Below are 12,848 nucleotides of genomic sequence, written 5' to 3'. Positions count from 1 at the left end.
CACATTAACTTTGTGTCACTCTGTTTAAATAATTTCCCTTTTTAGGGCACCTGGGTGGCTCAGTTGGTTAAGTGTCTGCCTTGGGCTCAGGTCATGATCCCAGCCAGGGTCCTGGCATGGAGTTCCGCATCGGGCTCCCTGCTCAGTGGGGAGTCTCCGTCTCCCTCCCCCCTGCTCATGCTCTCTTTCCCTCTCTCTCTCACTCTCTCTCAAATAAATAAAATCTTTTAAAAAATAATAATAAATAAATAAATAATTTCCCTTTTTAGACCCACTAATTTCTTCTCACAAAGAGGAGGCATTATACAATAAAAATTTATTTCCATTAAAGTTAGTCATTATATGGCAAGCCACTAGATTTTAAATTCCTTTAGGTGGCCGTCTATTTCTTATGCTTTTTTTATTCACATGGTTGTAAAACAATAGCAAGTAAATGTTTCTTAGAATTGCATTTGTTATCAGATTGGTAGATCCAGGCAATGCTATTAGATCGTTCTGATTGTGTCCATTTTGATGGGAAATTAACAAACACTCTTAAAGTATTTTTGTGGAAAACTGGCTAGAGTGCAGATTGCAATTTAGTACACTAATGGAAATTTTCATCTGGGTCAGTACCCATATCAAATGCTAGTTGACTCCATGTCAAGTGGGAGGAGGTCTTTAGAATTGTGATTCAAAATACTGATGATTCAATTTAATCAGATATGTTAACTTGTGGTGATATCAGTATCAATGTGATATTTTAAATGCCCTGATCTCTTAGTCCTTTGAATTTTTCTCCTCCCATGTACTTGTACTCCACTTAATTAATTTTAAACTTTCAAAAACATTAACTACAAACCTTTCTTAGTTGCAATTTCAAGCATTCCACATTCAAAACATCCCTATCTTTCCAGCTCACTTCTGGTAACCCAATTCCAACAATCCTTAAAACCCACTACGATTTCGATACTGCTCCTTTTGCCATCCCAATATCCTCTTACGTCCTTCACTTCTCCCATTGTCATTTTCGCACTTTTAAATTCCTTGCTCTCTTATCAAGCAATCCCTTGGTAAAATTGCAAACTTCATCAAATTAAACTCTTCTTCCTACTCCGCTCTTATACTTGTAAAGCTGCATGTGGATGGGAGAAAATACACAACCATGCAAATCTCACTTTGAATTCATAATTATTAAACTCAAGGAGGTCATTCAGCCTCCTGATAATCAAATACATCCGTAGTCTGCTATTCCTGCCTTCTCCTGTAAAATTCAATTTGTTTGTTTCCCTTCTCCTAGGGATCATGGTCCTGAGATTCCTGCTGTCCAACATCTGAAAATAAATGTTTTCCACCAAGAGAATAAAATATTATAAATATATGTGAATATTATATAGTTCATATATTGAGGATATATATCAACATATTATTTAATAATAAATGTTCTATAAATTGCATTTAATATGGAATATTTATTTGAATTGTGAGCACACATCATAAACATACTTTTAAATATCATAAGCATGTATATACACATACATACACACATGGAGACATCCACATGGCTTTTTCCACCATGTCTCGCTAAAGTCCAATTTAAAGTTGCCAAAATGGGTAAATCCATTTTAACATTGCTATGACCTATACACAGCAAGAAAGTACTCAACACAATAGTGCCAGGAATAGTGCTGTGGAACTTCAAAATAGCCTTTGTCTACAAGCAATAGCAAAAAGATTGTGGAATAAATCTTTTTTTAAGATTTTATTTATTTATTTATTTGACAGAGAGAGAGCACAAGCGGGGGGGGCAGAGGGAGGGGGAGAAGCAGGCTTCCTGCTGAGCAGGGAGCCCGACGCGGGGCTCGATCCCAGGACCCTGAGATCATGACCTGAGCTGAAGGCAGATGCTGAACCGACTGAGCCACCCAGGCGCCCAGAATAAATCTTTCTAAAAATGACAAAGTGAAGAAGCCACTAATCTTTTTAGATTCCAAGTCCTACGCCAAAGGGCAGCTCCCATTTTGAAATGGTAGGAGTCTGATCTTTCTTTTTCTGTGTGCTTATTTATGTATTTATCTGTGCTCTTCTGTATGTGTGTTGAGGTCAGAATTAGGATTAAGGATTAAGGAAAGCATATTGTGGAAGACATAAGGAATTACCAAAGTTCTCAAGAGATTTATAATACATATGAAAATTGACAAAAGAGAAACAATTTCATAAAATAATGATCCCAAAATATTCCTTCTTCTTCCTATGCCTATGTCTTACATGAAAGGATATATGATCATGAGAAGATAAGAGAATGGCATATATATGTTAGTAGGGAGCTACAATTAAATAGCTTAATAAACTTGGTAATATACATAGATACAGATGGATGGATGTACAGACAAGTATTAGTCTATTTTAAGTTCCTAAAGCCAATATTTAAATGAATAATAATTTGATGCACCTTTTATAATCTTACCTCCAATGGCTACACTTGCTTTATGATCTCCAACACTAAAGTATGGAAAAGCAAATAAAAGTGATCCAAGTCCTACTAAAAAGGAGGAAAATGTAATCCATCTTGGTATGTTTCCTCTCCCTCCATAGTATGATATAAACACTACTATCAGGCAGGATGAAATATCGTAAGTCAAAGACAACAATAAATTCTCCATGTTGCTCAGATGATTGTCCTTCTCAAAAGTGTCAATGCTCAGATCTATGAGACCAAACACAATACCTAAAATGTAAAAAGAAAAAAAAGAAAGCAATAATATGCATTTTAAGAAACAAAATAGAACACCATTATAATCATTACAAGCCAAAACAATTTACATTGATTTAAGTTTATTTTACATTATTCTGACTGTTTAAGATCCATAAGCACATGATTTGTTTTCTAAAATACTAATAGGCCTTAACCTCTATGAAATATTTGCTAATTGAATTTTTATACCTATTCTGTACCTATTTAACTGGAGAATACTGATCTTTTTTAGTCATCTTACTTAGTACTGATCTTTATTTTTAAGGATTTTTTCTTTAGTTTTACTAAGTTTTACTAGCAAAACTAGTAAAGTTTTACTTTACTAAGATTTTATTCTTAGTACTGATCAATTATAAAAATGAATACATAACAGGGGCACCTGGGTGGCTCAGTTGGTTAAGCATCTGCCCTTGGCTCAGGTCATGATCTCAGGGTCCTGGTATCAAGCCCCGCATCTGGCCCCTTGCTCAGCAGGGAGTCTGCCTCTCCCCCTTGCTCATGCCCTCTCTCGCTCTCTTCTCTCTCACTCTCAAATAAATAAATAAAATCTTTTTTAAAAATAAATAAATAACAATCTAATGAATATTTATCTACCACCCACAACAGGAAATAAAACATCAAAATATCTGAAGCCCAGCATGCACTCCCCAAACGCATTCTTCTCTCTCTTTCCATAACCCATATTCTATATTTGAAGTTTATAATTTCTGATTCCTTTATTTTTTTTAAAGATTTTATTTATTTGAGAGAGAGAATGAGAGAGAGAGAGCACATGAGATGGGGGAGGGTCAGAGGGAAAAGCAGACGCCCGATGCAGGACTCGATCTTGGGACTCCAGGATCATGACCTGAGCCGAAGGCAGTCGCTCAACCAACTGAGCCACCCAGGCGCCCCTCTGATTCTTTTAAACACTTCTTTTTTGACAACGTGTATATCCTTGAACAATACAGAGAATTGTCATGTTCCTAAACATTAAGTAAATGGTATTATATAGGTGCATTCCTATCCCTTAGTATCCAACCAGGAAAAAAACAATTGTACTAAATACTTGAAACATAAAGAAATTAATGCAGAGGTTGGTTACAAAAATAACACATTTGTTGGAGTGAAAAGGGAAAAGAGTTACCAATCAAAACTCATGATACCTATAAGGCAGAAGTTGCTGGAGCATGGGCTGCTGACCCTGGAACTGCAATCGCTCTCTCTTTTGCAGGAGGCCAGGACCTACACTACTGCTAATGCTTTGAGAGACAACTCACAGTCATCCACTGCTTCTGCCGCTCTTGCATTTGCAGAGCCAGAGCCATAAGCACTGGCTGCTGAGGCACTCACTGTTGGCTGCTGATGGAGCTGCAGAGATGCCTAAGCATAAATCCAGGAGTTCTTATTCACCCAGGATTGCTGCTATCGTCAAAAACACCACCACAGAGAGGAAAAAAACAACAAAAAAAGAGGCTTTCCTTTGCCCCCTTTTCAAATCTACTGCCATAGCCTCTCATTGGCAACACCAAGTGGAAGCCAGTGAGAAAGAAAGGCTGGAAAGTGTAGTTTACAGCCTCCTAGGCCCCTCTAAATAGGCGTGAGTCTAGACCACAAATAATGAAGTCTATGGCCAACAGACAAGTAACTTGCAGAGTTCACCTTTTAGACTACTCAGGATTCATTTTCACCTTCATCCTCTATTTAAACTAGCACACCAAAGTAAGAGCAACATCCTCATGCTTCTGCCTAACATTGTGCAATTATCATTCTTACAAAGATGTTCTTACTCTTTCAAAAAAACAAAAACAAAAAAACAAAAACAAAAAACAAAAAACAGAGACAGAGTTCAACCAGTCATCATATCCATCACAAGGTAATTTTACTCCATCTTCTAGTTCAATCATAAACCTAAATGGATTTTCTTAATACAAAAAAGTAAATTGCAAAGGTATAAATGGTATAAAAAGGTATGAAAGGTATAAATAGACTTAACTAAATTTGTGAGGGAACTGTACTGAAAAAGGAACTGTAAGTCAGACTTGGAGCAACAACAGTTTAACAGACCAAGACCAGCAGAAAACAAGATATAAAAACTTTGTTGCATCAAAGAGAAGAGTTCTCTTCAACTCTCATTTTAGATGTGGCCAAAGAGGATAATGGCCAAGGAAAGAAATGTCACTAAATAGGTCCAGCTCTGGGGTTGGGGTATTAATTCCCCTTCTCAGGGATATTCTGTAACCCAGAGATGAATTTGTAACATTATCTCCCACAATACTCTTTTATAAAATAGTAAAGGAAAATGAGAAAAAAAATCGGAATACACACACACACACACACACGTATATGTTTATGTATGGGTGTGTACACATAAAACAAATAAGAAAAAAATGCATAGTTGCGGCAGTTTCTATTTCTCTAAATGGTTATGCAAACACAGTTGATAACTTCCTTCTTCAATTATTCACTCCCTCTTCTACTTCTTGATCACACATAACATATGTAGGTTGCTATCTCCAAGCACCCCCAATTTTTTTAATTGTTGTCTCCTAGCTGGACCTTACCTGAGTCTTCAATAGGACATTATAATTATTTATAAGGCCAAGAGTTTCTGGTTATTGAAATATGTAGTAAGATTAGTGAATTCCATGAACATGAACTTCCTGATATTCTTCTTCTCCTATAAAATGAGTCCCTTCATTTAAAGCAATGTGATAATAAATAAGATGACCATGATGGTGGATAAGGCATTCAATAAGGGCAATAACCACATCAGCACTGGTAGGGATAAATCCATGCATTCAGCTCTTGCACAACCTCTATTCTTGATGCAACTGTCACTATAAACATGAGCCCATTGAACAAGACATATAATGACTGGGGAACTTTCACAGGATGGTTACCTATCTCATTACTGAGAGCTTCCTCTGCAATGGATTTCTTTTGGTGAACATCCACACAGGATAACTCTGCCCATTCAAAGAGACATGCCGCTTACCCAGCTCTCCTAGTCACCAAATGGTCAAACCATTAGGCAATGGCAGCCTGGTATCTAGGCAATATGGATCGTCAGATGTATTGCTCCATGGTCTGCCCACTGGAAAGATTTCCTTTTTCCTCTGTTTTCTCAGGGTCTCCCCTGAGGGGAGCTCTAGTGCTACCATAACATACTTCCATCTTCAAAAAACAAAAAACACAAGGTCACTGAAGATTATGTCTCTTAACTGTGAGTGGGACAAGTGAAAAAACGTTTCCTTCATTTTAGAAGACGTAGTCCTCACACTCCAACTGTTCTCTAGAGACATCAGTGCAGTGTCAGGCAAATTTGTGGTGTATAGTATCTCCCAGGGTAGACTTTATGTTAGTCATTCTGGGAAGGCTGGGATCTAATTGTAGATACGAGTCTGGCAGCAATAAGGGGTAGTAGGGTGGATCATAAGGGCAATCAGCATTCCCTTAACTTCAGTGAAGTAAGTTCAGTGTCTTCAAAAAAGGAATTGCTTTTTCTTCAGACATAAGAGATATAGTTGCTCTTACTGGGAAAGGAGGTTTAGGATTTGGGGATTTATGGTCCTCAGACTCACTGAATTCTAGCCAAATGCCTTCATCCCAATTCTTAAGGTTCCACTCTTCTCCAATCAATACCTCAACTCTAACAAAAGTGATCTGGTGAATCTGTGCATTGAACTTATGTTGTAATTCTGAGTTGGAACTGTTCAAAATACGCAGTGCGTAGCTAAAAGTGATGAGATTCTCATAGAACCATCCGAGAAATTCACACATGCCCCTAATCATGCCTTAAACTTCTTATTTTCTTTCTGTAAACTTTCCAGAGCAGTCAGAAGCAATTGATCAACCCCAAAACCTTCCTAGTTGAAAGTTCTACCATAGAAGTCAGTCGGAGAAGCCATTCATCTCCCAAAGTCTTGCCTTCAATGAGAACTCGATTTTAGGTAACATTTTAAATAACGTCACTACATGACATAAACATCCAGTATACTATTTTCCACAGGCACAAATATTGTTGTTTTCATTGCTTTCAAGCCCAATCAGGTCAGATAACCAACTTCAGATTCCATCTTTGATGCTTTGTTTTTTTTCCTGGTTCAGTGCCTGGTAATGGAGTAGTATGTAAAAAAAAATCTGAAGATTTTTGTCATTTATAGACAAGTTTTACCATATTGGTGAAGCTAAAAGCTTATTTGAAAACTTTTCAAACACCTTTATATTATATGTCATAACTTTGAAAAAATAAAAGAATATGATTCTTGATATGCACTCACATACTTTAGTTTCTTAGCCATACTTACCTCTAATAAAATGTTATTCATATTTTTTCTGAAAAATATATTTTTACTATGATCTTTTTTCCTAATTGTTCCCATGAAATTAGCTGCAATTCAACCACATTGCTTTGTATAGTTTTGCAGTGAAGTGTTAACTCAGCAGGCCTTGGTTGCTTAAAAAATGCCTATCTTCAAGACTAGCTTTTGGTTGGCTCCTGGAAGATGACTCTGAGCCCTTGGAATATTTTGCCTGAGGCCATGGACCACACAGAACCAGTGTGATCTAACAGTTTATATTAAACAAGGTTTAAGGTGAACATCTGTTATATGCCTAAGGCCTTGGGCCATGTATCAGTTTGATCAGATAATTTATGCTAACAACATCATTCCTGCTAAACGTGTATTTTGTTGTGCGTGTAGGAGTGGGGTAATGGAGTCTGAGTAACTAAGGTCAGTCACACAGATGCTGCATGCTTACATGACTGATGACCCCAAAAAAAACCTGGACGCCAAGGCTCACATAAGTTTGTCTGGCAACTGTTTACATGTGTTATCACCCATTGTTGGGGGGAAAATTAAGCATGTCCATGCAATTCCACTGGGAAAGGATACATGGAAGCTTGGACCTGGTTTCTTCTGGACTTTGTCCCATGTGCCTTTTCTCCTTACTTATTTTAATCTGTATCCTTTTATTATAATAAGTCATAACCATGAATATAACATCTTTCTCTGTTAAGTTTGTTACTATTCCATCTCCTAGTGAATCATTCAGCCTGAATGAGGTCTTAGGGGCCTCCAACATAATAGTTAATAAATGTGAAGCCTCCAAATGACTCTCCACTGTAGATCACATTTTAATTGAGAAAACACTCTCTACAGGTGCATAAATATCTAGTAAGCTCAAGGAAAATACTACTAAATAATGTATGAAGTTCTTTTTTTTCTATTGAAATATTTCAGCCAAAATACTCCATTCAGAGAATTTTTGACAAATACCTTACAAGACAAAACTCTTCAAATAAGTTGTTTCTGTTTATGATTATTTTGAATGTTTCACCAAATTCAAATGTGCAAAGCCATGGGACTTCTTAATTTCATACCAAAATATGAAAGTGAATCAATGTAATTCATTATATTAATATAATAATGGGCAAAAACCACACAAACACACACACACAAAAAAAAAAAAACAGAAAAAGCATTTTTTTAATTTTTTAAAAGATTTTATTTATTTATTTGATAGAGAGTGAGAGAGCACAAGCAGGGGGAGCAGCAGACAGAGGGAGAGGGAGAAGCAGGCTTCCCGCTGAGCAGGGAGCCCAATATGGGGCTCAATCCCAGGACCTTAGGATCATGACCTGAGCTGAAGGCAGACGCTTAATCAACTGAGCCATCCAGGCACCCCTAGAAAAAGCATTTAACAAAACCCAACACACTTTCTTAGTAAAAATACTCAGTGAACTAGGAATAGAAGGCAACTTCCTCAAACTGATAAAACATGTATGAAAAACCTACAGCAATACTTAAAAAGTGAATCATAAAGCTACTATAGGACCCAGGAATTCCACTTCTGGGTATAAAACCAGAGAAATGAAAATTTGTGTCCGTACAAAAACTTATATACCATTCCAGTTCTACACGTAAGGAGCTTGGAAGTCACCAGTCTGTCCTAACAACTGTCTGTTCTTAGTCACTATAATTAATGAATAAAACAAATATAATTACTCCTCTTGGTGCTTAGGTGAAACCATCATCCAAGCCAAACTCATCACTCACCATTCTGGAATAGTAACAAACTTAACAGACTAAAAAATTAACAACTCTTTTTGGATATGTAACAGAAAAGAAGATGCAGGACAAATTTGATGAGACTGTGCATTCAAGTGCCATTACAACTCATCAACCCATACACTTAAATTTTGTGTTTGATTTCCAAAAATATAAGATCTATGGTTAAAAGAAATAAGAACTTCTTTTAGGGCTGTGATGGGCACTCCAGGATTCTCAGACAGGACTTGAGCTGAGAGTTAAGAGAACTGAATTTGTCATTTTATTTTCCTAAGTGCTTAAGGGCACCCAAAAGATTCCATAATACTCTGAATCCAATCAGGCAGGCATGACCCGAGTCTGGTCATAAGGACACATCAAATATACCCAGGTTGAAATTCAACATACAGAATGAAAGACCCATATATCTGAAGACTTGCATGGACATAAGAAACAAAGAGAAAGTGGGGAAACGGCTGCAGATTAAAGAAGTCTAAAATATGACAACTAAATCCATGGTGTGTTCCTGGATAGAATTTGGGACCAGAAAGGAAAAGGAGACAATACTGAGGCAGTTGGCAATATCTGAGTGGGGCCACCAATTCCTAATTTGATGGTAGTGTTGCACTGATATTCCTGACTGAGAAGGGTGTGTAATGGTTAGGTAGGAAAGTGTCCTCACTTTGGGAGAATGCACACTGAAGTCTTTAGCAGTAATGGGGCACCATGTCTGAAAAAGTCGGTATGTATTAAGAAAAGGTGAAGGAACAAATGTGGTAAAATATAAACAACTGGAGAATGTGGGTGAGGGGACGCAGGAATTCTTTGTATCACCTTTGCACCCTTTTTGTATGTTTGAAATTATTTAAAATTGTTTAAAATGTAACATCAAATAATAAATAGATCAGTTGATAAATACACATGGATAAACCATTTTTATGAATGGAAGACCCAATGTTATACCCAAAATGAGCTAATGATCTATATGAAGTCAGTTAAAAAGTAGTGGAGCTGAAAACATTGACTGCAAATCACTTGTTTAAAAACTTTCAATGGCTCCTCATTACCAACCTAGTAAGGAGATTATATCAGTGAGACCATGCCTGTAAAGGACCTTACTCATCACCCAGTACATTAGTAGGAAGTGAACAACTTTTAGTATCCTCTCAAAATTTTCAGTCTGGCACTTAAAGACCTTCATAAAATTGTCTTTTCCTTCTTTTTTTATTCATTTATGCATCCAATACATGCTTGATGAGTGTCTTTTCTGTCTTAGTCACTATAATTAATGAATAAAACAAATATAATGACCTCTTGGTGCTTAGATGAAACCATCATCCAAGCCAAACTCATCACTCACCATTCTGGAACAAGGCTTTCCTGTTTCTGAGTGTTTATTTATCCAAACATTCATTCATTCATTCATTTCCTTATACAATAAATACTCCTTAACTGCATTCCAGCTATGACAACTGTACCCTATTTATCAGGGCATAATTCAAACGCCTCTTCCCCAAGAAACTTCTTTAATAAAATCAAGATAAAATGATCATTATTTATGTGTTCCTCTCATGTGATTCTTATCACATACAGCTTTTTTATTGTACTTACTTAGAAATAACATTTTAGAGCAAAAAGAGAGATCATGCCTGGCAAACTTCAATGCCATCAGTATAAACAGGATAGTAAAGAATCTGAAGCATAAAGGGAGTGGTGAGTGCCATGGCCAAGTAAAGAATGCATACCCCCTCTAAAGGCATTCAAATTCACATTCTTTGTTTAACTGTGTGGGCAAAGATAAACAGTTTGGGTTCTCGGATGATGTAGGTTGTTTGAGGTCCCACTTCACCTCCTCAATTCACAGGTGAGGATACCAAATGCAGGCAGGGAGCAGCTTGGCCAGCCAGTCTCAAAATTGTCAGCAGAAGCAGAAACAAACTTGTGATCACAGACACCGGATTCCATTTTATTTTAATCCCCCCAAATAATTCAACCCTGAACTTCCCAGGATCCGTGACCAAACAACGTTAAATGACTCTGCAGCACCTTCCTATCTGGAGGTCAGGCCCCTACCGCCGACACTGTGTAAGGGGGACTGTGTCACTCATGGGCCCGCTGAGGTGAAGCAATGACAGGGGCACACACCCAAGGTAATGGCCCGTTTAACCTGTTTCGATTCCAGACAGACCTCGAGAACGTGAGAGACTACAGCTGCTTCAAGCTGGGTCACCCCAGGGAGTCCCCCACTCACGCCTGTCCCTCTCCCGCCTCTGCCACGTCAGCAAGCCCACTGCGCCCTGGGGCTGCCCTCCCCAGAGTGACCGCCACCCCAACGCAGGCTCACCTTGAGAGGTGATCAGGAGGCAGTAGAAAACCAGGAAGCAATGGATGTTGTTGAGACGCTGACACCTGGGAAAAACTATACAGCCCAAGCCGCAGGGCGCCTCCAAGTTTTCTTTTGTCTTCTTCACGACGGGGGGTGTGGCCCCAGCCTGACCCTTTTCGGTTTTTTGAAAAGCATGGAACTTGATCAGGCTCAAGGGAACTGTCTTCATAAGCCGGGGTTTTTTCTGGCCCTTCTCCGCCTCAGTGGTCAAAGTATTTTCAGCAACCTGGGTGTAGGCAACCTTCGGCTCCACTTCCGCGAGGGCGTCCGGCATGGCCGGTTGATGGCCTGCGGAGGCGGGGGTCTCGGGTCACAGAGGGTGCGCGGCACTGGGCCAGAGGAGGTGTGCCCTGTTGTTTCCAGGGGCTTTGTCCTCTACCAGCTCTACTGAAAGGCCAGCAGGCCTGGACGTGTGCGAACTGGTGGCCACCAGAGGCGCCTGCAGCCCAAGCCTCCAGAGCGAACGTTTCTGCTTGAGCAGGAAGCAAACGTCCCTGAAAGGTTGACAGTTGCCCAGGGAGAAGTTCCAAGGCTGTTTCCTTCTCTGCTTCCACGTGGGGAGGAGGAGTGGGGGGTGGGGAGGGAAGGAAGCTAGTACTACTAGATTCTGACGTTGCTAACCCAAGCAGGGGGCACCACAGTAACTCTAATGAAGTCAGAAGGTGCTAGATTCAACACTTTTTCTTAGGAAGCAAGGAAGAAATGTGCAGTGAGGCGATAGTGGAACTGTCCCCCAGTTTCCCCAAACTTATCTTATTGTAATGTTTTTTGAACTGGATGATCTCACTATAAACAACCTGAAAATTGTTGAAGGACCACGAGAAATCAGACACATGAAAACGACACTTCTACCATATTTAGAGAAACCAGCAAAGATCACAAAACAATACCCCAATGAATGTTCTTAAGTGTTTTACACATAGGAATTATTGTCCTAGAAACTATCCTTAACCAAGAATAGAAAGGATTATTATTTTCCTCCCTAAGGAGGGGGATGGGACCCAGGGTGTGTTTTACTTTCTCAGGTATAAAAAGTTTACTGAAAAGAAAGAATATAGGAGAACAGTAGTAGAATATGAAACTTGAATATTTTTATGGTAAAAATTCACCTTCTTATTGGCTTTCTTTTCTCAGGCAGAAATATAAGTTATTCAGGCCATATAAATAGGCTGGATGACTTTACAGGAGAAATGAAACAATCTTCCTTCCAATAGAAGGGAGGTATGTTACTAAAAACAACCCAGGTCTTCAACAAAATTTTGTGCAGCCAGCAAGTGCTAGGGCTGGTAGACCAGGAGAAAAACCACTGAGAAGAGCTGTGGAGGAGGGTACCACATACCTCCAACCTGAACCCTCAGCTTGCCTTACTATATACAAATCAGTAGGTGGAAATGTTATTTTGCCTTTATTGAGAGACCCAGTTTGTCAAATATATGCTCACTACGTAAGTAGAAAAAATGCCCTAGTTTTTCCATATTCATCATACTCAACTAGGGTATCCCCTCACATTGCTTCATGACATTAATAAGTATAAAGGAAACAGGATGCATAGGAGGGAGGAAAGTGGGGCTACTCATTCTTGTGCTTTGGTACCCAACTGGGCAGTGCATGAGAGCAGAGGGAAAAAGATGGTTCTGTTCAAGAGAAATTATTCTAAGATTTTTGCTTCTACTCAGAATATAGAGAGCCAAACAGA

The 12,848-nt window shown here is 38.7% G+C and overlaps 1 protein-coding gene across 1 annotated transcript in view; it reads right to left on the bottom strand.

The window, feature by feature from the left end:
• Positions 1-11,426, bottom strand: part of SLCO6A1 (solute carrier organic anion transporter family member 6A1) — a 114,135-nt gene extending 102,709 nt beyond the window's left edge. The window contains exons 1-2 of the mRNA XM_006727798.2: positions 11,111-11,426; positions 2,447-2,707 (exon numbers count right to left, since the gene is read on the bottom strand). Coding sequence (XP_006727861.1) covers positions 2,447-2,707; positions 11,111-11,426 — 577 coding nt within the window. The remainder of the gene's footprint in view (positions 1-2,446; positions 2,708-11,110) is intronic.
• Between the last annotated feature and the right edge of the window lie 1,422 nt (positions 11,427-12,848).

Source organism: Leptonychotes weddellii, chromosome 7 (assembly GCF_054177405.1).
Source record: "Leptonychotes weddellii isolate Sample4059 chromosome 7, ASM5417740v2, whole genome shotgun sequence".
In the NCBI taxonomy this organism is placed as follows: domain Eukaryota; kingdom Metazoa; phylum Chordata; class Mammalia; order Carnivora; family Phocidae; genus Leptonychotes; species Leptonychotes weddellii.
Note: the sequence above shows the minus strand (reverse complement) of the source record. Positions and strands in the feature narration are given on the sequence as shown.